The sequence below is a fragment of the Polypterus senegalus genome, chromosome 16 (genome assembly GCF_016835505.1).
Source record: "Polypterus senegalus isolate Bchr_013 chromosome 16, ASM1683550v1, whole genome shotgun sequence".
Taxonomy (NCBI): domain Eukaryota; kingdom Metazoa; phylum Chordata; class Cladistia; order Polypteriformes; family Polypteridae; genus Polypterus; species Polypterus senegalus.
In genome coordinates, this window is record NC_053169.1 from 97,656,549 (window position 1) to 97,681,570 (window position 25,022).

The following is a 25,022-nucleotide window of genomic DNA, read 5'->3' on the forward strand; positions in this document are numbered from 1 at the left end:
GTGTATGCCGCGCACCTGATTTTGTGCTCTTGGTACACGTGTAAATACGGTAACTCCTTCTCTCTTCATTTTAATAGCCCTGTTTTTAAGGATTCAGTCCTCTGAATGGATTCCTTTCTTCATTAAATGACAGCCTAACAGAAATGAGATATGAAATGAGCCAACAGTTGAGCAGCTAAACTGGGATTTCAAACTCCAACCAGTCTCTTAATGAGAAGCCAATTTTCAGTGTTAATTAAACTCGTTATTTAATTCCACAGCTTATTGCTGCTCTCATTCTGCCACAGCAGGCATTTCCAAAACTGATGGAAGTTTCCTGTGGCGCCTCGTTTTGTGTCTCATTTTTATTTGGCTGCTAATTAAGGAAAAAGAGACAACTAAGATGCCCGAGTCAAGTTAATTAAAATGAAGGCAAAAGAAGTTCATTAGCAGCTAAAACAGGTCACTAATGAAGAAGATGGTTAGAATGAAAACTTGCAGTTACTGCGGCCCCATCCAAGACTGGAGTTCGACACCTGTGCTGTAGAAAGTCGTGCCAATGATGTCACAACTTCAGGACACACCCCCTAGTAACGGGGCACTGCATCATGGTAACAGTTCAATAATGTGGCACCCACAGAAAAGCAAAATGGCACCACATTATAAAATAAAATATAAGGATAAATTAAATTGAACAAAATTACAATAGCAAAGCAAAGATGCAGGAGAATATTTGTAACTCTAAACAACAAGTGAGCGAGCTGAGAAAAGTTTATAAAGCTCACAAAAAAAACATTGGAAAACACCAGAACCGTAACAGAAGACAAACGTGTTAATATAAAGCCTTGTGAAACAACAGCGACGCAGTCATCGAAGTCCCCCCACGGTCTGCACGGCCAATGGTTATACAGGCAGTAAAGGACTGGCCAATCAGGAAAAAACGTGAGCCCTCCACCTGATGCTGCAATGGACAGGTCTACCTGGACCTGCAAGTGAGATACTGAAGGGAAACAATCTGGGTGAACAGCGAGACCACAGTCAATCTGAGTGCCGTTCAAAGGGACTCCGCTTCAGGCCATCATAATAAAACATCAAACAGCTGAAAACGCGCAGAAATCCATCAAAGAGAGCAAGAAGACTGGAGCAGCGAAGGAGTATAGGAACCTAATCCAGGACTTTGTTAAATGGTGCGACTCAAACCACCTACACCTGAACACCAGCAAAACCAAGGAGCTGGTGGTGGATTTTAGGAGGCCCAGGCCCCTCATGGACCCCGTGATCATCAGAGGTGACTGTGCAGAGGGTGCAGACCTATAAATACCTGGGAGTGCAGCTGGATGATAAACTGGACTGGACTGCCAATACTGATGTGCTGTGTAAGAAAGGTCAGAGCAGACTATACTTCATTAGAAGACTGGCGTCCTTCAACATCTGCAATAAGATGCTGCAGATGTTCTATCAGACGTTGTGTGGCGCCCTCTTTATGTGGTGGTGTGCTGGGGAGGCAGCATAAAGAAGAGAGACAAACTGGTGAGGAAGGCAGGCTCTATTGTAGGCACGGAGCTGGACAGTTTGACATCCGTGGCAGAGCGACGGGCGCTGAGCAGACTCCTGTCAATCATGGAGAATCAACTGAACAGGATCATCTCCAGACAGAGGAGCAGCTTCAGCGACAGACTGCTGTCACCATCCTGCTCCACTGACAGACTGAGGAGACCCCACACTATGAGACTTGGGGGGGTAAATGTTAACATTATACAAAGTTATTGTCTGTTATACCTGCATTGTTATCAATCTTTAATTTAATATTGTTCTTTATCAGTATGCTGCTGCTGGAGTATGGGAATTTCCTGTTGGGATTAATAAAGTATCAATCTATCTATCTATCTATCTATCTAAGAACGCTTTATAATGAAACATACCACGTTCGCACATCATGCCTCCAGTAGTCAGCCTAGCCTCATGTGTTTAACACTCATGTAAAGTTTCTTACCCTTAACGTTTCATTAAAAACTGGGTCTACTGTGTTCTTCTTTATGGTGGTCTTCAGTTTACTCTGAGGGGACTTGTCTGGTAGTAAATATATTTTTATATAGCTGGAAAAAACAAAAAACATTTAACATCAACACTTTACAAGCATTCACATCTGGGCACCTCTTCAAAATTCAACAACTTACAAAATGAAGGCACTTCAATGAAGTACCGAGCAAAGGGTCTGAATACTCACGTCAATGTGATATTTCAGTTTTTTTATCCACCTTAATAAGAGGACAAGTGTCTGTGTATCCCTGTCTTTCTAATTGCTATGTCTCTGTCATTCCTGCAGATGGCGCCTCAGACATTTAATAATACATACCATCTGTTGGAATGACAAATGCACTGCGTTTATTACTACATGCATTAGGAAATTCATTCCAATAGATGGTGCATTGCAAGCATGACTGCTGAGGTCTATGTGGATTATTTAGATTTCAACCCATTTTACAGGGGTAGTACAGCTAATCCACCTTAATAAAAGGGGAAGTGTCTGTGCATCTTTATGTCCATTTGGTTGATATGTCTCTGCCATTCCAGCAGATGGCACATCACAAACATTTGTAGTAATAAAATGCATTGCATTTGCCATTCCAGCAGATCATCACAAACATTAATAATCCCTTTACAAATCCCATACCACATGAAACAGAGACATATGCATTTCGTTTGTCATTCCAACAGATGCCACATAAAGATTTCTGATGATAAAATGCATTGCATTTTTCATTCAAACAGATGGCACATCACAAACATTAACGTGGCTTTTACGAATCCCGTACCAAATGGCATATAATAGAGACGTATGTATTTCACTGGCCATACCAACAGATGGTGCTTAAACATTTTTAGTAATGCATTTTATTACTACAAATATTTGTGATGCATCATCTACTGGGATGACACATCAAATGCATTTATTACTGTATGTAATCCGAAATACAATCCAATAGATGGTGCACTGCAAATGTCAACGCTGAGGTCAATGTCGATTACTGATATTTCCACAGGTAGCACAGTGAGTGCACCTTAATAAAAGGATAAATGTCTGGTGTATCTGTGGGTCCATTTAGTTGCTATGTTTCTGTTACTCCAACAGATGGCACATCACAAACATTAATGTGGCTTTTAAGAATCCTGTACCAAATGACAGGTAACAGGGACATATGCATTTCATCTGTCATTCCAACAGATCCCACATCACAAACATTTATAGTAATAAAATGCACTGCATTTGTCATTCCAGCAGATGGCGCATCACAAACATTAATATGGCTTTCATGAATCCCATGGGCGGCACGGTGGCGCAGTGGGTAGCGCTGCTGCCTCGCAGTTAGGAAACCCGGGTTCGCTTCCCAGGTCCTCCCTCTGCGTGGAGTTTGCATGTTCTCCCCGTGTCTGTGCGAGTTTCCTCCGGGCGCTCCGGTTTCCTCCCACAGTCCAAAGACATGCAGGTTAGGTGGATTGGCGATTCTAAATTGGCCCTAGTGTGTGCTTGGTGTGTGGGTGTGTTTGTGTGTGTCCTGCGGTGGGTTGGCACCCTGCCCGGGATTGGTTCCTGCCTTGTGCCCAGTGTTGGCTGGGATTGGCTCCAGCAGACCCCCGTGACCCAGTGTTTGGATTCAGCGGGTTGGAAAATAGATGGATGGATGAATCCCATACCAAATGGCATATAACTAAGACATATGTATTTCACTGGCCATTCCAAAAGATTTGTAGTAATGAATTTTATTACTACCAATGTTTGTGATGCATCATCTGTTGGAATGACAAATCGAATGCATTTGCATTCCAAAATACATTCCAATGGATGGTGCACTGCAAATATCAACACGGAGGTCTATGTTGATGACCTTTTCCACAGGTAGGACAGCTAGTTCACCTTAATAAAAAGGATAAATGTCTGTGTATCTGTTTGACCATTTGGTTGCTCTGTTTCTGTTATTCCAACAGATGGCACATCACAAACATTAATGTGGCTTTTAAGAATCCTATACCAAATGCCCTCTAATAGAGACATATGCATTTCATTTGTCATTCCAACAGATGCCGCATCACAAACATTTGTAGCAATAAAATGCACCACATTTGTCATTCCAACAGATGGCGCATCACAAACATTTGTAGAAATGCATTTTATTATTGCAAATGTTTGCTGCATCTGTTGAAATAACAAATGTAATGCATGTATTAATACATGGACTAAGAAATACATTCCAACTGATGGTGCACTGCAAACATTAACGCTGAATTCTGTGTGGATTACTTTGATTTCAACCCCTCTAGCACAGCTAGTTTTTAGAATATTTACAACATCCTCTAAAATCCTGCTTTCACTTTGCCATTCTGGAGTGTTGGGTGTTTCTGGATGAGGGAGAAATACATCTGAACGATTTTAGCAGAAGGCTGAAGTATAATGTGTAAAATGTAAAGGGGCATGAATACTTTGTGAAGGCGCTCTATATAAATACACACACACACACACACACACCACACATCTGCCATTAGATTTACACAAACACACCCAGCCAGACACAAATGAGCACAAAAGAAAGCAGACAACACTTACGGGTTGCACTTTCTTTTCTTTTCCCCCATGTTCGCTAGGTTTTTGCAGGCTTTGATGTCAATTTCTAGACAAGACGACTTGAAATTGTAGGACAATGAAAACTCAATTTCTCCCGTGATAGCAGAATCCTCAAAGCAGCCCGCTTCACTGCTGCTAAGACTGCATGTGCTGCCCTAGGAAGGAAAAAAGAGGACATCAATGACGCAGAAACGATTTGTGTCCAGTGTTACACATACCCTGCTGTTCTTTCCGAGACTCTGAAGCATCTAGAGAATGGAAAGGCACTAAATAAATAGAACTGTGATTAAATTTGACAGGAGGAACAGACACAGGAACAGTTTAGGTTATTCGGAGTGTCCTCTTCGGCAGTCTACCTTCAGTCCAAAAACGAGACATAAAAAGAGTCATTGTTAAACAAACATGAAATCAAATGCTGAGCCTCCTTGCTTTGCATGGAGCGACTCTCCAGATTAGGACGTGCAGGACGTTGGGCTACTTACTCGGTTTTCTCTGCTGCTGCATAGTGTTGTCGCAGACCGAGCCTTGCTGACCGGCTTAAAAGATACCTCGAGCCGATTGTCTTTACCGACATTCTCTCCTCTTCCTCCTTTACTCAGGTTGGGAAGGCTCGGTGCTTTCGATAGCTGACAAGGAAAACAAATCATACCGGGTGGGTCAGCAGGTGATGTGCACACACATTCTTATCTCGTGCAGCCTTTTGCTTTTGGTAAATAAGAGATTTTGAGTGCGTAAGCTGAAAAGAATGGCAGGGAGACTGAAGGGGGGCCGCACGCATACAACTTCAATACCCCAATCCATCGCACGCCCCCATGCCCTTTATTACTTGTAGTAACCCACTGCTGATGGTAGAAAAGTTCATTCAGGTGTCCGTCGTCAACGCCGTGCAGCTAAAGTGCATTTTTGCAGAACCGGACACCCTGGTCCATCAGCGAGTGGCTAGTGAACCAAAGATACATTGACCTTGCAGTTTATTGTGAGTAAGTGTGTAATGGAGTGGAGTGAAGTGGTTAAGGCTTTGGACTTCAAACCCTGAGGTTGTGGGTTCAAATCCCACTACTGACACCAAGTCACCTGACCTGCCTGTGCACCACTTGGGACACCCAAAGTACTGTAACCAATTGGATCATAAAATGGTGTAAGTCGCCAAATAAATAAATGTAAAGTCTGTCAAACTATGGGGGTCCATGGGTCCATAGAAAGAAGGAATTATGGGTATCGAGGGAGCTAGCTGGAGACGGACTACAGCACAAATGTGGTGTAATGCGAACTCGGCAGCGACCTTAGTAAAAGTAACCTGCTAATGTTGATGGCATCTCCGTCTTTATCATTTTCACGAGGGCCTACAGCTGGGGCAATCTGCTCTTGTATTCAGTGTGGCTGGCGGGTGGGCGGTCACACCTGTAAAATGGATGGGCCGGGGGAGAGAGCACCCCCCCCCCAAGAGAATAGAGGGCAGTCTGGACTCCTGCAAGGCCTGCTGGGAGCTGGAGTTTGCTACAGCACCACAGATTCCCACAGCAGGGCATGCTGGGAGCTAGAGTTTGCTACAGCACCACGGATTCCCACAGCAGGGCATGCTGGGAGCTGGAGTTTGCTACAGCCCTGTTAAGTCCTATGAGCACCACCAGGGGGTGCTGCAGAGCCTGCTCTGCCCTACTACACTGGGCTTCCACCACACCCAGAAGATCACCAGACACCTGGAGCACTTTATATAAGGAGCCGGCCATCAATATTCTGGGAGCCAGAGGCGGGAAGAAGCGGACAAAGCTGGAGGGAGGAGTGGAGGTGGAAGAACGAGAGAAAGACATAAGAGAAAGAGAGAGAAAAGGACCGTGCTTATTTGTAATTTTGTTGCTTTGTACTATGGGGAGAAACAGAAAAAATGTTTCCCCACTTAAAGTCATGCTGGGAGATAAGACTGGGCTCGGTGTCTCTTGTGTCCAGGGTTGCCGTATGCCCCCTGGTGGTCCACATCAGTTAAGGATAACCAAAAATGGGAAAAGGGGGGAAGAGGGCAAACAAGTGCACAAAAAGGTGCCTGTGCTGATCAGCAAAATGCTTTCCTATCCATGGCATCAGGGTTTCCAAGACAATTTGGCACTGGGGCCCGTTTGTGGCACAGGACGGCTCATGGGACTCCTCATACTGTACGTACCGTTGCCGCGCTGTTGATGGCCGTGTCCGATTTACTCCTCCTGTCTTTCCTTGGACTTCGATAATCGGCCGTTAGATGTGTTCGATCGGCCCGCATGTCATCCTGAGATTTGGACATTTCTAGAAAGTAAATGGAAAGGCAGCATCAGCTTCTACTATGAATCAGATTTTGTCAAGTTTCTGTCATGATTATTTTTTAAATAATTTCTCTTGTACGTTTCAGAAACAATTGTTAATCAACAAAGTAATCTTCCTTACAAATGGCTTACGGTGTGTGTGCTGTGTGGCACACCAGTGAATAATGACATTTACTAACACAAAATAAAAAAATATTGGTGTCGATCAAATTACAAGGACCTCATGACTCGCGTTACAAACATTTGTTACTGCTGTGTGACAGCATTTTAGTAGCACCAGGACTGCAAACCAGGAATCAGAAAGCACACTTACTTCTTATGTTTGTTGTAAGTGAAACAAACAGGTTCTCCATGGATTTAGTAAAGCCTTTGGGATATGCCAAGTCCTAAAGGGAGAGAAAGAGAAAAATAATGTAGAGAATTGACAGAACTACCATTTCAAAATAAATTGTTGATATACAGCTTACAAGAGAAGCAGAAAGGAGCCCAAATCAATGGCATAGACACATCACGAGGGTGGCAATGGAGTACAAACCTGTTTATTATTGTCATGATCTGCCTTAATGAAAGGAAAACAGCCTGTGTTTGTGTTTATGTGTGTGTGTGTCTGTCTATGTACTATTCCTCTGTCGTTCCAACAGATGGTGCTTCACAAACATTTGTAGTAATAAACTGCACTGTATTTTTCATTCCAACAGATGGTGCATCACAATCATCTGTAATAATGAAATGCACTGTATGTGTCATTCCAAGAAATGGCACATTACAAACACTTGTATTTTTAAAAGGCATTGCATTTGTCATTCCAGCAGATGGTGCTTTGCAAACATTTGTAGTAATAAACTGCACCGTATTTTTCATTCCAACAGATGGTGTTTCACAAAAATTCGCAGTAATAAACTGCATCGTATTTTTCATTCCAACAGATGGAGCTTCACAAGCATTTGTAGTAATAATCTGCAACATATTTTTCATTCCAACAGATGGAGCACCACGCTATTTTAGCAGTTTTAAAAAATGTATTGCAATTGTCATTCCAACAGATGGAGCATCACAATAAATTAGTAGTAATAAAATGCATTGCAATTGTCATTGCAAAAGATGGTGTATCACAGTCATTTGTAGGAATAAATTCTATTTCATTTTTCATTCCAACAGATGGCACATCACAAACATCTGTAGTAATAATCTGCAACATATTTTTCATTCCAACAGATGGAGCACCACGCTATTTTAGCAGTTTTAAAAAATGCATTGCAATTGTCATTCCAACAGATGGAGCTTCACAAACATTTGTAATAAATTGTACCTTTCTTCATTCCAACAGATGGAGATTCACAATAAATTAGTAGTAATAAAATGCATTCCAACAGATGGGAATAAATTATATTTCACATCACAAACATCACAAACATCTGTAGGAATAAAGTGCATTCTATCTGTTATTCCAATACATGGCACTTCTCAAACATTAACACAGATTTCGTGAAACTTATACGATTTATAGTAATGAATTTTATTTCTACAAATATGTGATGAGCCATCTGTTGGAATGAAAAATGCAATGCATTACAAACAGATGTGCCTTAGACGGGTATCATAGCTAGGTTCACGTAACACAATCGATAGAGTTTTCCTCCATTTATGTAAATTACTACTAAATATTTTCAGGCGCTCGCCCAAAATCTAATATTAGATGAAAGACAACTGAGTGAACAAGTGACCCACGTTCACTCATTGCAGCCTTTCATGTGTCACTTGGCCACCCTGCCATAAAACTCCGATTAGTGGAGTGCTACAGTGATGCTTGTCCTTCTGGAAGCTTCTCTCATCTCTATTATTAAAAAAATGGAGTACAGACATTTCACTTGTTCGAGGGTTACACATCAGGGTAAGGAGCCAGCAATCTAGTGCTTGCACTTTGGCACTTTAGCCAGCAGAGGGCCCAGGATCCTGGCATTGCTATCATGATTAACATTAACATTCCAATAATAGTAATAATTATACAAATTGTACTTGTATGACCCCTTTCCTATACTCAAGGTGCTTTAAACTAGTTCTAAACTATAAACTCTACCAGAACACAACAACATTACCACAATGCACAGTCAATTCAGTTTAAAAATCACTTTACCCCCATGCTGCTCCTTGCAGATTCATCAAGAAATGGTGGTGGAGTAGGAGGGACGATGGAGATTTTACTGACAACAAAATAAAAAAAAATGGAAATAAGAACAAATGTGGTTCAGGTACAGAATGGAAAAATTAAAACACACACACACAAACACAATGATATTAAAATGTGTGAGATGAATAACACATTGTCACCCAAACCAGGTCAAGTGTCACAAATGCTCTCATTTTGTACTTTATAAAACTTGTCTGATTATTGATGAATGACCAAGAGCAAATCCATGGAGGGACTGCAGCTACAACAGCACTGTGATGGCTCCATAACAAAAGACAACGGCCTGGAGATCATGTAACAGCATGCACAGTATATGGAAGAGAGACAGACAGACCGAGAAATGTGCAAGGCACTATATGACTATATATGACTATATAGTGTCTTCTGTCTGTCTAGTCTCATTTAGATCCATCCATCCATTATATGGTGCCTTGCACATCTCTCTGTTAAACTGGGGAAAAATGCATATACAAGGAAATATAGGAAATAAAAGTAAAATTGGAGCAGATTTACTTTAATTTATTAGAACATTAGAACACTCTGGATGAGAACAGGCCATTCAGCCCAACAAAGCTCGCCAGTCCTCTCCACTTATTTCTTCCAAAAAAACATTGAGTCGAGTTTTGAAAGTCCCTAACGTCTTACTGTCTATCACACTACTTGGTCGCTTATTCCAAGTGTCTATCGTTCTTTGTGTAAAGAAAAATCTCCTAATGTTTGTGTGAAATTTACCCTTCACAAGTTTCCAACTGTGTCCCCGTGTTCTTGATGAACTCATTTTAAAGTCACCTTCTCGATCCACTGGACTAATTCCCTTCATAATTTTAAACACTTCACTCAGGTCTCCTCTTAATCTTCTTTTACTTAAACTGTAAAAGCTCAGCTCTTTTAATCTTTCCTTACAATTCATCCCCTGTAGCCCCTGAATCAGCCTCGTTGCTCTTCTCTGGACCTTCTCTTGTGCTGTTATGTCCTTTTTGTAGCCTGAAGATCAAAACTGCACACAGGACTCCAGATGAGGCCTCACCAGTGTGTTATGAAGCTTGAGGAGAACCTTGTGTGACTTGTACTGCACATATCAAGGCGCTATATAACCTGACATAGACTTCTTAGCCTTCTTAATGGCTTCTGAACACTGACTGGCACTTCACAGTTACGAGTCCACTACAACTCCTAAATCCTTCTCATAAGGTGGACTCTCGATTTTCTGACTGCCCATTGTGTATTCAAACCTCACATTTTTACTTCCTATGTGTAATTCTTTACATTTACTGACATTAAATTTCATCTGCTACAAATCTGCCCAAGCCTGTCTGCTGTCCAAGTCCTTCTGTGGTGATTTAACAGATACCAAATTATCTGCTCATCCACCTCTCTTGGTATCATCTGCAAACTTCACCAGCTTGTTACTTATATTCCTATCTAAATCATTTATAGATATTAAAAATAGCAGCGGCCCCTGCACTGCCCCCTGCTGGTCACCACTCTTAACACCACACAATACTAATGAGGTTCCTCGCACCATCACCCTCTGCTTCCTGTGTCTCAGCCAATTCTGCACCCATCTAAAAACATCACCCTGAACTCCGACTTCTTTCAATTTGACGCTCACCCTCTCATGTGGCATCTTATCAAATGCTTTCCAAAAAAATGCCGTAAGCAAAATTTACTTGACGGGATTTCAAAAAATAAGCTAAAATGTTCTTAAATTCAAATCAGTAGATCTTACAGTAAGGTATACAAGATTTAATGGCTTAATATAAAACCTACACTTGCTTAGATATCATTTTTTGCATTGTATATAATAGTCACTATATCTATCTACACTATAGAACAGAATGATGGAGATAAATGGAACATGATAGATAGTTATGTAACACACTATGTGAGACACAGATACCACAGATATGCAAGGCACTGTATAATACATATGTGTTTAGTCAAATTCACATCCATCCATGTGCCCATTATGTAGTGCCCCAAACATCTATCTGTTAATTTCACTACAAAAAATACACATGTAAACAGGAAAAGTGAAATGGGAGTGGTCCGACTTTTATTTAGTTCCTCTCCCAAAAAAAAAAAAAAAAAAGATTTCTTAAAATAGGCTAAATAATCTTAAATACAAAAGTCTTGATAAGTCAATAGATCTTAGAATAAGTAAAACAAGATGTAATGGCTTGATGTAGAAATTGTTTCCTTTGCTTATATATTGTTTTTGGCATTGTATAGAGTGACTTTTATATCTATATAGATAAATAAGCAAGGCACTATAGAATGGATAGAAACAAATAGGACTAAATAGGAATGTAAAGCATTAAATAATAGATATCTATTATATAGTGCCATACATGTTTCTATTTTCTAGCCCCATTTAGATCCATTCACCTGTAATATAGAGCCTTGCATCTCTATTTATCTCTCTCAACCAGAAACTGTCTGTCTACTTGAGAGAGAAATGGATATGCTAGGCACTATATAATAGATAGATATGAATGAGACTAGATAGACAGATAGATATGAAAGGCACTATATAGTAGATAGGCACTATATAATAGGTGTTGTGTATAGGACGAGATAGACAGATAGATACAAAAGGCACTATATAATAGATATGAAAGGGATTATACAATAGGTAGCATGTATGGCACTAGATAAATACATAGATATGAAAGGCACTATATAATAGCTAGATACATAGATAGTGTGGCATCCGGCCGGGACGCCCAGGAGGACCGGAGGAGGGCTTGTGCCTCCTCCAGACTGCGAGGGGGCATCCGCCCTGGTTATGTTGGGGGCCTCGGGTAAAGGGCTTGGAAGCCCAGCCCTGTAGGGACCCGTGGCCACCTCCAGGCGGCGCCCCGGTGCCTGTAGAAGTCTGGAGCCCAGCACTTCCGCCACACCAGGAAGTGGTGGGGAGGAAGACGACAGGGGACACCCGGAGGGCTTCCGGGTGCGCAGCCGGCATTTCCGCCACACTGGGGCGTGGCTAAGGAGGAATGCCGGGAAGCAGCTGGAGCCCATCCGGGTTCCTATGTAAGGGGCCGCCTCCCTCCAGTCATTGGTGGATGTCGGGTGGAAGTAGACAGAGGTGGAGAGAGGATTGGAGGGGGCCAGGAGAAAGGCACAAGGACTGTGAGGCCTGGACATTTGGAGGGAATGGTGCAGAAAGCACTGGGAAGTGCACTAAAGTAAAAACCTTGTAAATATTGTAAATGTCTGTGTCCGGGCCAGCGTTCACAATAAATAGATAGATAGATAGATAGATAGATAGATAGATAGATGAAAGGCACTATAAAATAGATAGATAGATAGATAGATAGATAGATAGATAGATAGATAGATAGATAGATAGATACTATATAATAGGTGTCGTGCATAAGACTAGATAAATAGAGAGACGAAAGGCACTATATAATAGATATGAAGGGGATTATACAATGGGTGGCATGTATGACACTAGAAGGATACATTGATATGAAAGGCACTATATAATAGACGACACATATGTGACTAGATCGATATGTAAGAAGCTACACAATATGACAGACAGATATCGATTATCATCAAATTATATGACTCCATGACGACCGTTGAGCAGAGTGTTTGTCAAAGTACTACAAGTCTGCCTCATTTTCCGACAGCCAATAGCATGCTGCCCGAGTGATTTACAGCGAGTTTTGCTGCAGTAGTTTTTTTTACCACTTTTACCCCCCCCCCCCAATCTGTAATGCTCCATAACACACAATCAGACAGATGAGCCTCTCCTGTGTCTGCGAGGTCTAAATCCGCTGTGTTTCTTAACAGTTCCTGATTTTTGTCAGCACTGATCATAACTGAGAGTTACCTAATTCTGGGACATGACTTTAACAGCTTTTCTCCGATGGATTCTGCATCACCTGTTGGGAGAAAGAAATATTTAGAATTTAAGAACATTGATTTTCAAAATTTTGGTTTACCCAGGTAGCTGCATTGAGGACTTTAGGCTGCTTAGTGTTGTTTCCGGCTGTGCCTACCATCAACCTCAGCTCATTTTAACATGGAAGGAAACTCTGACTCATTGATCAAACGTTGATGTGCTCACACACAATAAGAAGAAAAACATTGGAGTACATTTTCAGGAGTCTTCACTTTCAAGGGTTAAACACTGAGGAGTAGTGTGGACAGAAGGTGAAGATGTAGAGAATTGTCCGAGTTTATATATGAAAATGGAGGCCTTAAACAGCAGCATTCCCCATTTTTAAAAATTACCCATAATTATCATTTACATCTTATTGCTAAAGGAACCAACAGGTGTCCATCTAAGTTGAGAGAATAGAAGTGACAGTACAGGGTAAAATGTAGGGTACAGTACAGGGTAACAGGAACAACGTTAAAAGATGAACAGCAAATGTTGACTGATCTTTAGCAATCATAATTTTGATGGTTTGTGTGGGAGGTCCGGCTTCAACAATCAATCTCCATTGAAAGAATGCCGACTTCCGGTTGTATTTTTATAGGAGGGGGATTAGAAGGGGCGGGGTGTCGCTCCCCGTCAGATCCTCCTCCATTCCAGGGCTGGATTATGTAAATGAAGTATGCGGCTAAAGATGAAGATGAAGAGAAAAATTCTGTATTGTGACCGGGCCTTAACACACCTGCTTAAAGCCTGTGGCACGTTAGATGAAAGCCAAATGTTTACCGATTGTTAGTGTTTGTTTGGGCAGTCCGACTGCGACAGTCACAGTCCACCGAATGAACTACGAGAGACTCCCCCGGTGAAAAGGAAGTGACATCACTCATCGTCAGAGGGCTCCTCCTCCACTCTACGGCTGGCAGAGTACGAGAGGTCAGTGGCTGCGTCTCACTGTCATCCGTGCCTCAGTTTACCGCGTTCTTGTGTAACACACGAGCTAGGACTGTTTCCACCTGTGTGTATTTATTATGAACTATTCATCTTCATAAAAAATATTCAGAAGGAAACTGAAGAGGAAAAAAAAAAAATTGGGGTGTGATCTCCCTTTCGACTTTCTCGTATACTCCGATATGGGGATGGATATTTGAGCAGCAAACCACAAAACAATGATTCCATTTTTATATTATGGACATTGAAGAACCATCAATAACAAATCAAATTAATAATATATTGGAGAATTATAATAAAAGTAAAATTGAATAAAGCAGACTCTGCAGCTGCATGAATAATAAAAAGTAACACTTACAGTTAATGGATATAGCTCAAAAGGTGATAGAAATCTAGGTTTTGTTTGGTTGACCTAACTGAAAGCGTACTCAAGTTATTGTGTTTACGCGCGCACACACACACACTTACAAAAATGGTATTGAGAGTCTTCAAAATCTCAAAAATCGGATTTTTGGACGATTACAATACTTTCCCTGTGAGAAAGTAAATCGGACTCTGATAGATCTAAAACGTTGAAATTCATTAAAATCTCGATGTTGAATTTTTGGACAATTGCAATACTTTCCCTACAAGAAAGTAAATCGGACTCAGGGAGGTCTAAAATGTCGAGATTCATTGAAATCGAATTTTTGGACGGATACAATACTTTCCCTACGAGAAAGTAAATTGGACTGAGGGAGGTCTAAAACGTCAAGACTGATCAATTTTGGACGATTACAATATTTTCCCTATACTTTGTGTACGAGATAGTAAAAAGTGAAGGACTGAGAATTACTCCTTCTGGCATCCAATCATGTGGATGACATCCTTGGAAGGGGAAATAAAAAAAAAAAAAATCCACGATACAAGAATTACCTGACAGGGCAGAACAAGCCATAAAATTAAATATGAATGGTTTCTAATTAAACAAATCAGTTAGGAACCAAAACCTGTAGCCAATATGAACCTCCCAGGACCAACTTTGCAGACCCCTGGACTAGAGAAATGAAACAAAATTTGCAAAATAAAATCGAAATAAGCTAACCTTCTTGTGGGAATTTCTTAGATCTTTCCTCCAAGAACCAATCTCCAGATTTGACTTTTACTTGACTACAGAGAGAGAAAAAAATGAAATCCAATCAGAAACAGTGTGTAGGTAAGTCGTCTCACATGCAGTCTTTGATTGGCTGTTATTTGGCAAACTAACACTCTGCTGGTTAACCGTGTCAAAGATTGAGGAAAGATCAAGGAGGACGAGGACAGAGAATTAAAACCACTAGGAAAGACGAGGCCTATCTGAAATCCAGCCATTGCTCATTGAAAATTTGTAATTTTCTTGTTAACTCTTTCATGGCTTACCCAAGCATGTAACAGGCTGTGCATTTCCACACCCTTGGAGACAGGACAATACGGCACTTGGTACAAATGCGATGGCTGCACCCTTTGCACACGGCTCCACTGTTCAGCAGCTTCCCGAGAGGTCTTTGGCAGCGGGCGCATGTCCTTTCGCTGTAGTGACGAGTGAAACTTTTTGCGCCCTTCCGTCGGATTTCTTGCAGCTCGGACCTTAATTTCCTGTCAAGAACACAATGAGCAATAAAACAAAGTCATTTATTCATTTTAGGTTGGAACTTTAAATGCAGAATGGCATTCGACGTTCAAATGGTACCTGGGCATTACACCGGATGAAACTGAAAACGTCTGGCGTGAAGGGCCATTTCATTTCAAATATTAAATATGACACACCAGAATGCACAGCATGACATACTTGGACCTTATGAAATTAATTTACATATTTGGCAGAATCCTTTATCAAAGGGGACTTGCAACATTTACGACACAATTGGTTCCATTTCTTTTTGTTTGACCAATTGGATCATGCGACAAGCTCAAGGTCACACAGTGGTGTCAGTAGTGGGATTTGAACTCACAACCTCAGGGTTTGAAGACCAGAGCCTTAACCACTACTCCACACTGCCTGCATAATTAAGATTACTTGTGAAAATAAAAATGTCTACTAATAAAATAGTAATGATATGGTATGAGCATTGCTGCCGCTATGTTTCAGATTTCACAGAATTTCTATGTGCTTAGGTTTGTTCTGCTGTGTGCCTTTTGTTTTGTGGGCGGTTCCCCAAGAGGCGGAGCCACCTGTCAATCTCCACTGAGGGATGGCTACAAGCCTTATAAAGGCTCATGGGAATTGCAGTCCTGCTGCGGTGCATTATATGCAATCGGTGGTTGGCGAGTTTGTCCTTTTCTTGCTATTGCTTATTCTTTGCATTTACTGGCTTTTCGACTTTTAGACAGCAAATAATAAATAAAACTGATTAAAAAATGCATAATTATGCAAATAATTAGCATAAATAACAACATTGGTTACTATCATTTATGTATGTTAAAGAACGAAAAACGGAAGAAAAACAACATAAGTAGTTTAAATGTAAGCCAAGGTAGTGACCGTGGCTTAAACATAACAGTTTTGATGTCATTACCCATTCATTCATTTTCTGCCACTTATCTGGGTGTGGGTCACAGGGGGCAGCAGCCCAAGGAATGATTCCCAGACATTCCTTTTCTTTGCCACCTCCTCTGGGTTGAATCTTTTCACTTACAGTAGATATGAATCCTTCTCATAAGGTGTAGTTTCAATTTTCAGACCCCCTATTCTGTATTCAAACCTCACATTTTTTACGTGTAATTCTTCCATTTTCCTTACATTAAGTTTTATCTGCCACAACTCTGCCCAGGCCTGTATTGTGGTCCTAGTCCCTCTGTGACGAATTAACAGATTCCAGATCATCATCCAATCCACCCATCTTGGTATCATCTGCAAACGTAACCAGCTTGTTAATTTATATTCCTGCCCAAATCATTTATAGATATTAACAAGAGCAGCAGCCCCAGCACTGACCCCTGCTGGGCACCACTCTTAATATCCGCCAACTCTAATGAGGTTCCTGATGAGAGTAAATATTATCTGATCCTGGTGATTTCAGGTTATTTAATCTCAACAGATCTGCTCCCTCTACAATTTCCAAATCCCACAGTACCTCTTTGAGCAGTTTCTGTTACCGCTGGGTGGTTATCCACTTCCTCACATGTGAAGACCTCAAAAAAATCTGAGATTAGAGCATCTGCTATGTCACTGTCTGTATTCTTTCATTTCCCCTTCACTATTCCTCCTTGACTGTTCTTTAACTTCTAAATGACTGTTATATGCCACTTGTGAACATTTGTGATGCGTCATCTGTTGGAATGATAGAGACATCGCAACTGGATGGACACACAGACATTGCACATACCTGCAGCTTAAGTACAAACTCAAATTCAGTAAATTGATGTTTGGGGTTTCTTGATGAGAATTTCACATTTAAAAAAAAAAAAAACAACCCCCAGCAAACTGGAGAGGGTAATGGGATGCCCTGGGACCACTGAGGGATGAGGGGCAGAGGTTTATAGTAAGCCCTACGTAGCAGGGAGTAAAGAGCCGGGAAACCAGCAAGAGAGGTGAGAAGATGGCAGGGTAAAGGAGATGTAAGAGAGACACCATGCGCCCTAAGTGCTCAGTGAAGCGATAGGTGGGAGAAGGAATGACTTTGAGTAGAGAACCGCTGATGATGGTGCAGCTGAATTTGCAGTTAAATGTCGATTACAAAGGAAAGGTGTGCTCTCTGCACAAAACCGACAGGATTTAACACCACGTGTCTGACGCAATGACTGAACCGGCCTGCCTGCGCCTTCACGCCCTCAGAGGTGGCAAACGGACACCCACCCATAATCAACAATACATTCAGCTCGATGAAAATATACCGCATCAGACGGAGCTGCTTACATTTTTTTTGTAAATGTGCTGAAAATGACAGGCAGTTGCAGAAGCGGCGTTCAGACAGCATAGGAAGGACCACTGAAGCAGAAAAATGAGAAGACGGTCATCAAAAACAGCAAAAATATGACCTGCAGATGAAAACGAATCATTTTTCTTTGGGAGTGGAGCTGGGTAAATACGAACTGTAGGTCAAAATATGAATCTGAAAAAACTGAAATCGAGTCCAAAAAAATAAATAAATAAAATTGCGGTCAAAACACAAAGCAAGAAGATCTTCTTCTTTCAGCTGCTCGTGTTGGGGGTTGCCACAGCGGATCATCTTCTTCCATATCATCCTGTCTTCTGCATTTTGCTCTGTCACCCCTATCACCTGCATGTCCTCTCTCACCACATCCATAAACCTCCTCTTAGGCCTTCCCCTTCTCCTCATGTCTGGCTGCACTATCCTTAGCACCCTTCTCTCATTATACCCCTCATCTCTCCTCTGCACATGTCTAAACCAATGCCATCTCACCTCTCTGACTTTGTCTCCAAACCTGAGCTGACCCTCTAATGTCCTCATTTCTAATCCTGTCCATCCTCGTCACACCCAATGCAACTCTTAGCATCTTTAACTCTGCCACCTCCAGCTCCGTCTCCTGTGCCACCATCCTGTGCCACAGCTGGTCTCACTGCCATCCTGTAGACCTTCCCTTTCACTCTTGCTGATACCCGTCTGTCACAAATCACTCCTGACACTCTTCTCCACCCACTCCACCCTGGCTGCACTCTCTTCTTCACTTCTCTTCCACAATCCCCATTACTCTGCACTGTTGATCCCAAGTATTTAAACTCCTCCACTTTCCCCAACTCTCCTCCCCTCATCCTCACCATTCCACTGACCTCCCTCTCATTCACACACATGGATTGTCTTGTTCTTACTGACCTTCATTCCTCTCCTCTCATATTTCCACCTCTCCAGAGTCTCCTCCACCTCCTCCCTACTCTCACTACAGATCACAATGTCATCAGCAGACATCACAGTCCACGGGGACTCCTGTCTAATCTCGTCTGTCAACCTGTCCATCACCATTGCAAATAAGAAAGGGTTCAGAGCTGATCCCTGATGTAATCCCACCTCCGTCACTCCCACCGCAGACCTCACTACGGTCACACTCCCCTCGTTCATATCCTGTACAACTCTTACGTACTTCTCTGCCACTTCCGACTTCCTCATACAACACCACCGCTCCTCTCAGTCACCCTGATGCTTTCTCATGTCCACAAAGACGCAATGCAACTCCTTCTGTCCTTCGCTCTACTTCTCCATCATAAACCCTCAGAAAAAACATCACATCTGTGGTGCTCTTTCTTGACATGAAACCATCCTGCTGCTCACTAATCATCACCTCACTTAGCTTCCACTACTCTTTCCCATAACTTCATGCTGTGGCTCATCAGTTTTATCCCCCTGTAGTTACTGCAGTCCTGCACATCCTCCTTATTCTTAAATATCGGCACCAGTACACTTCTTCACCCTCTCACTTTCCAAGATTCCATTAAACAACCTGCTTAAAAACTCCACTGCCATCTCTCCTAAACGCTTCCACAGGTATACAAAGCAAAAAGATCAAAACCTTTAAATTGCAAGAAATTGCTAACATGGAATAGGAAGGCCTAATGCTAAAACCTATGGAAGATCATTCAGGCCAAAATTAAATGCAACCCATAATGCGAACTAAATTGAAATGCAACACATTTAATTTTGGCATGGTTTTATTGTGTCGTAATTAAGAACATATCACCCACGTGATCGATTGCTTTTCACGCCAGTTTAAACATATTGCATTTTCATTCACGTCCACAGATCGTGCGTCATAACGTAAAAAGCAAAGCGGATGTATTGTAATTGGCTCAGAGTCTGTTCAGAATGTATTACATTTCGACTTGAGACTACGCCTTAATCGTGCCAAAACTAAATGCTTCCGTGACCAATCTGCATCATTTCATGTACTCCGTCTTCCTTAGGTTCAGGTTTTCCTCCAGCCATGATCTTCACCGTTGTGAGTTTCGGCCCAAGGTTGGCAAGCTGAATGTCATCGGTATATAACAGGGTCCAAACATATAAATTGACAATGTTGTGCTGTGATGTCACCCCAGTAAAGCCGAAAATAATCAAAACAATGAAAACGGTCATGAAATGGCGTCGTCAAAAAGACAAAAACACAAAAAAAACAGTTGTGAGGCCTCCAAATAAAAGTAAGGAAGCAGGCCAGGACTTCTACTAACCTGCACAGCTAGAGTTGGGGAGCTGGCAAAACCTAAAATGTTCAGAAATCTACCTAAAAGTCCACACAAGAGGGAGGATATCCATCAACCCCTGGCTTGTGAACCAAAAAAATAGCACGAAAAATCTTGTGTGTCAAAGATTTAGAAGAAAATTTGTACAAAAAAAAAATGCTGCACAGAGCAGAGAAAGGGCAAAAGGAGTTGCCTTATTTAATTTATTGTACTTTTAGTGTTCTATTTTTATTATTATTGTTTGATTTTTTGGATTGTGTCTATGTATGCAAGCTGTCTGGCTGGTTCTCCCAAGGGTTTTATGTTTAAGAGGGAGACGCTGACAGCTGGTAAGTGCAATACCCCAAAATAACTTTTTTCTTCTTCTTCTTCTTTTCTTTTACACCTCTCAGACCAAAGCAATCAAGCTCACAAAAAGCAGACCTACAGCGCATGGCTGCATAATCGAACCCTGTAATTCAATAATAACACAGAGCACATATATACCAGTAAGGCCACCTGTCAGTCACTTCCAGGAATTTCACCCCATCACATTAATCCCAGGGGTAAAAGGGTCTCCCAGAGTTCCCAGAGGTTCATTTCGAACACGCTAAGGAGTTTTGCTGAGTTCTGCATTTGTCTTGTGCTTATTGCAATTTATTGGATTCTATGACTTTCTGCTCAAGCATTTGACTTTACCTTGTGATTCTGTCATTAGACTTTGATTGCTTGGACTGCCTTGTGCCCTTCGGAGCTTCACCGTATTACAGAGTATTTTATGTGTGTGCGAACAATAGAACCTTTTTATTTTTATGCAGTTTCTGTGTTTGCCAATTCATCTGGCCAGGGTTTAGAAGTAGATCCCCCTCTAGTGGGCCTTATTGGAAATGCCTTTTTCAGCTCTTTGGGATTTACGTGCTTTGATACTTTGAGCATCACAACACTAAAGAGTCAAAAATTAACAAAGGAACCATAAAAAAAGGGGAAGCATGGTGGCGCAGTGGTAGCGCTGCTGCCTCGCAGTAAGGAGACCCGGGTTCGCTTCCTGGGGTCCTCCCTGCGTGGAGTTTGCATGTTGAATGCAAATGTAGAATTTCAGTACCATTACAAGTTTACAGAAAAGACAGCAATTATTTATATAATAGTCTCAACCATTGAAACAGTTGGATATTGACATCTAAAACACTGCTTAAATGTAAATGTACATGTATGTAAACTAATTATTTTAACCATAAATTGCATAGTCTGTTACTCTGAATATATATTTACGTTGGGTGGCACAGTGGTATCGCTGCTGCCTCGCAATAAGGAGTCCGGGGTTCACTTCCCGGGTCCTCCCCATGTCTGCGTGGGTTTCCTCCGGGTGCTCCGGTTTTCCTCCCACAGTTCAAAGGCATGCAGGTTAGTTGTATTGCCAATCCTAAATAGTTCCTAGCGTGTGATGTGTGCCCTGCGGTGGGCTGGCGCCCTGCTCCGGATTTGTTCCTGCCTTGTGCCCAGTGTTGGCTGGGATTGGCTCAAGCAGACCCCCCCGTGACCCTGTGTTAGGATATAGCAGGTTGGACAATGACTCACTGACTGACCGACCATAAAACAAGGATTTGAACCCCAGCCAGGGGTTACCCCATACCGTAAATAGAAATCATATGAACAAAAATGGTGTAATTACGAAAACTACATGACAATTTCTCAAATACAAGAAGAGAAAATTTACTTTAAACTTAACTGAAACACAACACTACCAATAAAGAGTTTGAGATCAGAGGCAGAGGTCATCACACTTGATTACCACACAATTAAGAATAATTACATTAAATTTTCACACATGCGCGTCTGTGGATCATCCTCATGGCTCCTCCAAGATATGCGAGGTATCATCCCCAGTCGAGAGGGGGCTCCATCACTAACCATGTCCTCTCCTATTCCCCCACCCCCTGAGGGCCCCTGACTCCGCCCCTTTTGGTTTCCTGGCTATTTATCACGAGGTCGGCAGAAGGAGGCGCCACTCTGTGAGCGGAGCAGGACGCAGGCAGAGCTCCTGTGATAAAACCCGACTGGGGTGATTTTACTCGTACTGTACTTTCGCTAAAAGAACCCCAAAGTAAATGGAGAATGACCGACTTGGGTGCCCCAACAGTTCATTCTTTGGGACTTGCAATTCATCACTCATCCACAGGGTCAAGTGTGGAGATCTCATGCTTGGATTTATTACATTGTGGATGTAAACCGTAGGGGCAAAGAAATGACACAGCCATTGACTTTAAGTGGTCTTCAGCTTATACGATGCCATCATGTAAGAACGTTGAACTTCCAGGACAGCAGTCTCTAAACGAGAGCGAGAACCCACCGAGCATTAGAAGCTGTTCTGAGGGCTTGAGTGGATTCTGTACATTTTACCATAGCGCTTACCACTTTCGCCGATGCAACGTCAAAAACTGCTGCTCTCTCGCATCAGAAACCTCAAAGGGCTTCATTTAGGCTTTTCTTCTAGAGCTTCAAAAGAGCAAAAAAAAAACCTCTCTTTACCACAACCATCATTTGAGCAAGCAACTTCGAGAAAGGAAATCCTAATCTGAGAAAGATCAGCCAGTAGAAAAGAAACTCGGGGGGGCTTTAATGAAAGAAGAAACTGTAATGGTTAAGATTGTGGTCAAGTAAACTTAGACTTCAGAAAATGCAAGATGTTAAAAAATCTTGAAGACAAAAAACGACTTGGCTTTCATTTCAACAGTGTGACACCACAGCACTCGGTTGTTTCCAGAAGAGTTTGAAACGGACCAGAGTTACGGCATCCCTACTCCGGATAAGGGACATTCTAAAGCATGCGGTGGTCTTTGGACACCCCCAATGTGTGGTCATTGATGTATTGGGGTACAGTGGATTCAGAGAGTCCTCAGGCCCCTTCACTTGGTTATGCTGCAGCCTTTTCCTTGTGTTTTTCCCCCTCATCCAGCAACACTCGGTATCCCAAGAATATCAAAGTGAAAACGCGAGTATAGACATTTCTACACATTTACTGTATTACAAACTAGCTAAAATGGCCATCGGTGCCCGGGAGGAAAATAAAGTTTTTTTTCTAATTTTTTGAGAAAAACATCCATCCATCCATTATCCAACCCACTATATCCTAACTACAGGATTACAGAGGTCTGCTGGAGCCAATCCCAGCCAACACCAGACATCAACACAATTTCTATCCGCTCCTCACGTGTTAACCTCTGCGACATGTCAATGGCTGTAAGCAAAGAGAAACTTGTAAATAACTCATGAAAGAATAAAGTTACGTTAAAACCAAGCACACCATTATTTTTCTTGTGAAATTCCCAATAAGTTTGATGTGTCACATGACCCTCTTCCTATTGAAAAAACAAAAGTTGGATCCAAAATGGCCGACTTCCAAATGGCCACCATGGTCACCACCCATCTTGAAAAGTTTTCCCCCTCACATATACTAATGTGCCACAAACAGGAAGTTAATATCACCAACCATTCCCATTTTATTAAGGTGTATCCATATAAATGGCCCACCCTGTATATAGATATCTCTCTCTCTCTATCTATATATATCTATATATCTATATCTATATATCTATATATATCTATTATAGATAGATATATAGATATAAAGACCTGAAATATCACACTGACAAGAATTCAGGGTATCACTTTAGGTTAGGTGTCCGTAATTATGCCGTATTTACCCTGTAATAATTACAGTGTAACTAGTTGTAATTACATTGTATTTACTGTGTAACAAAATGTAATGCTGTTGTTAAGCATTTAATTGTAATTGTTACTCCAATATTTATATATGCAAGTACTTATAAAATTGTGGAACAACAATTACAATTACAAGTACTTACGGATATAAATATTGGAATAACAATTACAATCAAGTGCCCCAATAATTACGTACTCAATTGCAATTGTTGTTCCATAATTTTTGTTAGTACCTCAGGAGCACCACATTCTACTGATCATCCTTGAGATGTTTCTACATGTTTGAGATGTTTGGCGTCATTCTGTGGTCAATTCAACTAATAGCACACAATTCAGAAAGTCACACACCAGTCTACAGGAGGTCCCACAGTTGAACAAAAAACATGCCAAGAGGTTGAAGGAATCGCCTGCAGAGCTTAGAGAGACAATTGTGTTGAGGTGCTGGAGGCTACAAAAACCATTCCTGTCATATCTGAAGGTACCCAACAGCACTGAAGACTTCAGAATTCTTAAAAGGAAGAAGTTTGAAACAACCGTGACTCTTCCTAGACTGAACAATTGGAGGAGGAGAAGGGCTCAGTAAGAGAGTGGACCAAGTACTAGATGAGCCCCAGAGAACTTGAATGGAAATGGGAGAAGCTTCCAGAAGGATACATACCACTGCAACACTCCACTAATCTGGGCTTTACGACATGGTGGCCAGAGAACACATGAAAAGCCCCCTCAGAGTTTGCAAATAAGTGTCCTTTAGGTGTTTTATGACTTTGAGAAATAAGACAGTCTGGTCTAATGAAACCAAAACTGGCCTCAATTCTAAGCATCTAGGCACTGCTCATTCCTATGGTGAAGTGTGGTGGTGACAAAATCATGCTGTGGTGCTGGCGACTGGGATACTAGTCAGGCTTGAGGAAAAGCTGACCAGAGCAAAGTACAGAGATATCCTCCATGAAAACCTTCTTCAGAGCACCTGAAAACCTCAGGCTGGACCAAAGGCCTACCTTCTAACAGGACAATGGTCCTAAACTGAAGATAAACACAATGCAGGGCCCAGCCTGGGAATGTTGTCAAGTTCCCTAATCAGATATTAGACTAGAAAGTAAATCTGAAGAGAGACCTGAAAATAGTCTCGATCCAACCTGACCAAAGCTTAAGTAGATCTACAGAGAAAGAAAGACAGACAGAAACTCCCTAAATGCAGGTATGTGAGGCTTGTCACGTCGGACCCAAGAAAGCTTGAGGCTAGCGCCACT

General features: G+C 41.7%; 1 protein-coding gene across 4 annotated transcripts in view; it reads right to left on the bottom strand.

Annotated features, from left to right (window-relative positions):
• The window catches only part of sytl3 (synaptotagmin-like 3), a 50,430-nt gene that overhangs the window by 18,655 nt on the left and 6,753 nt on the right, over positions 1-25,022 (bottom strand). For 3 of the 4 annotated variants that reach the window (XM_039738196.1, XM_039738195.1, XM_039738198.1), the window contains exons 3-11: positions 15,324-15,539; positions 15,010-15,074; positions 12,930-12,981; positions 9,029-9,095; positions 7,208-7,280; positions 6,759-6,877; positions 5,083-5,226; positions 4,583-4,755; positions 1,973-2,075 (exon numbers count right to left, since the gene is read on the bottom strand). In XM_039738196.1, the coding sequence (XP_039594130.1) occupies positions 1,973-2,075; positions 4,583-4,755; positions 5,083-5,226; positions 6,759-6,877; positions 7,208-7,280; positions 9,029-9,095; positions 12,930-12,981; positions 15,010-15,074; positions 15,324-15,539 (1,012 nt within the window). Of the gene's footprint in view, positions 1-1,972; positions 2,076-4,582; positions 4,756-5,082; positions 5,227-6,758; positions 6,878-7,207; positions 7,281-9,028; positions 9,096-12,929; positions 12,982-15,009; positions 15,075-15,323; positions 15,540-16,683; positions 16,750-25,022 lie in introns of those variants that run through there. The other variant, XM_039738197.1, reaches the window with a different exon arrangement.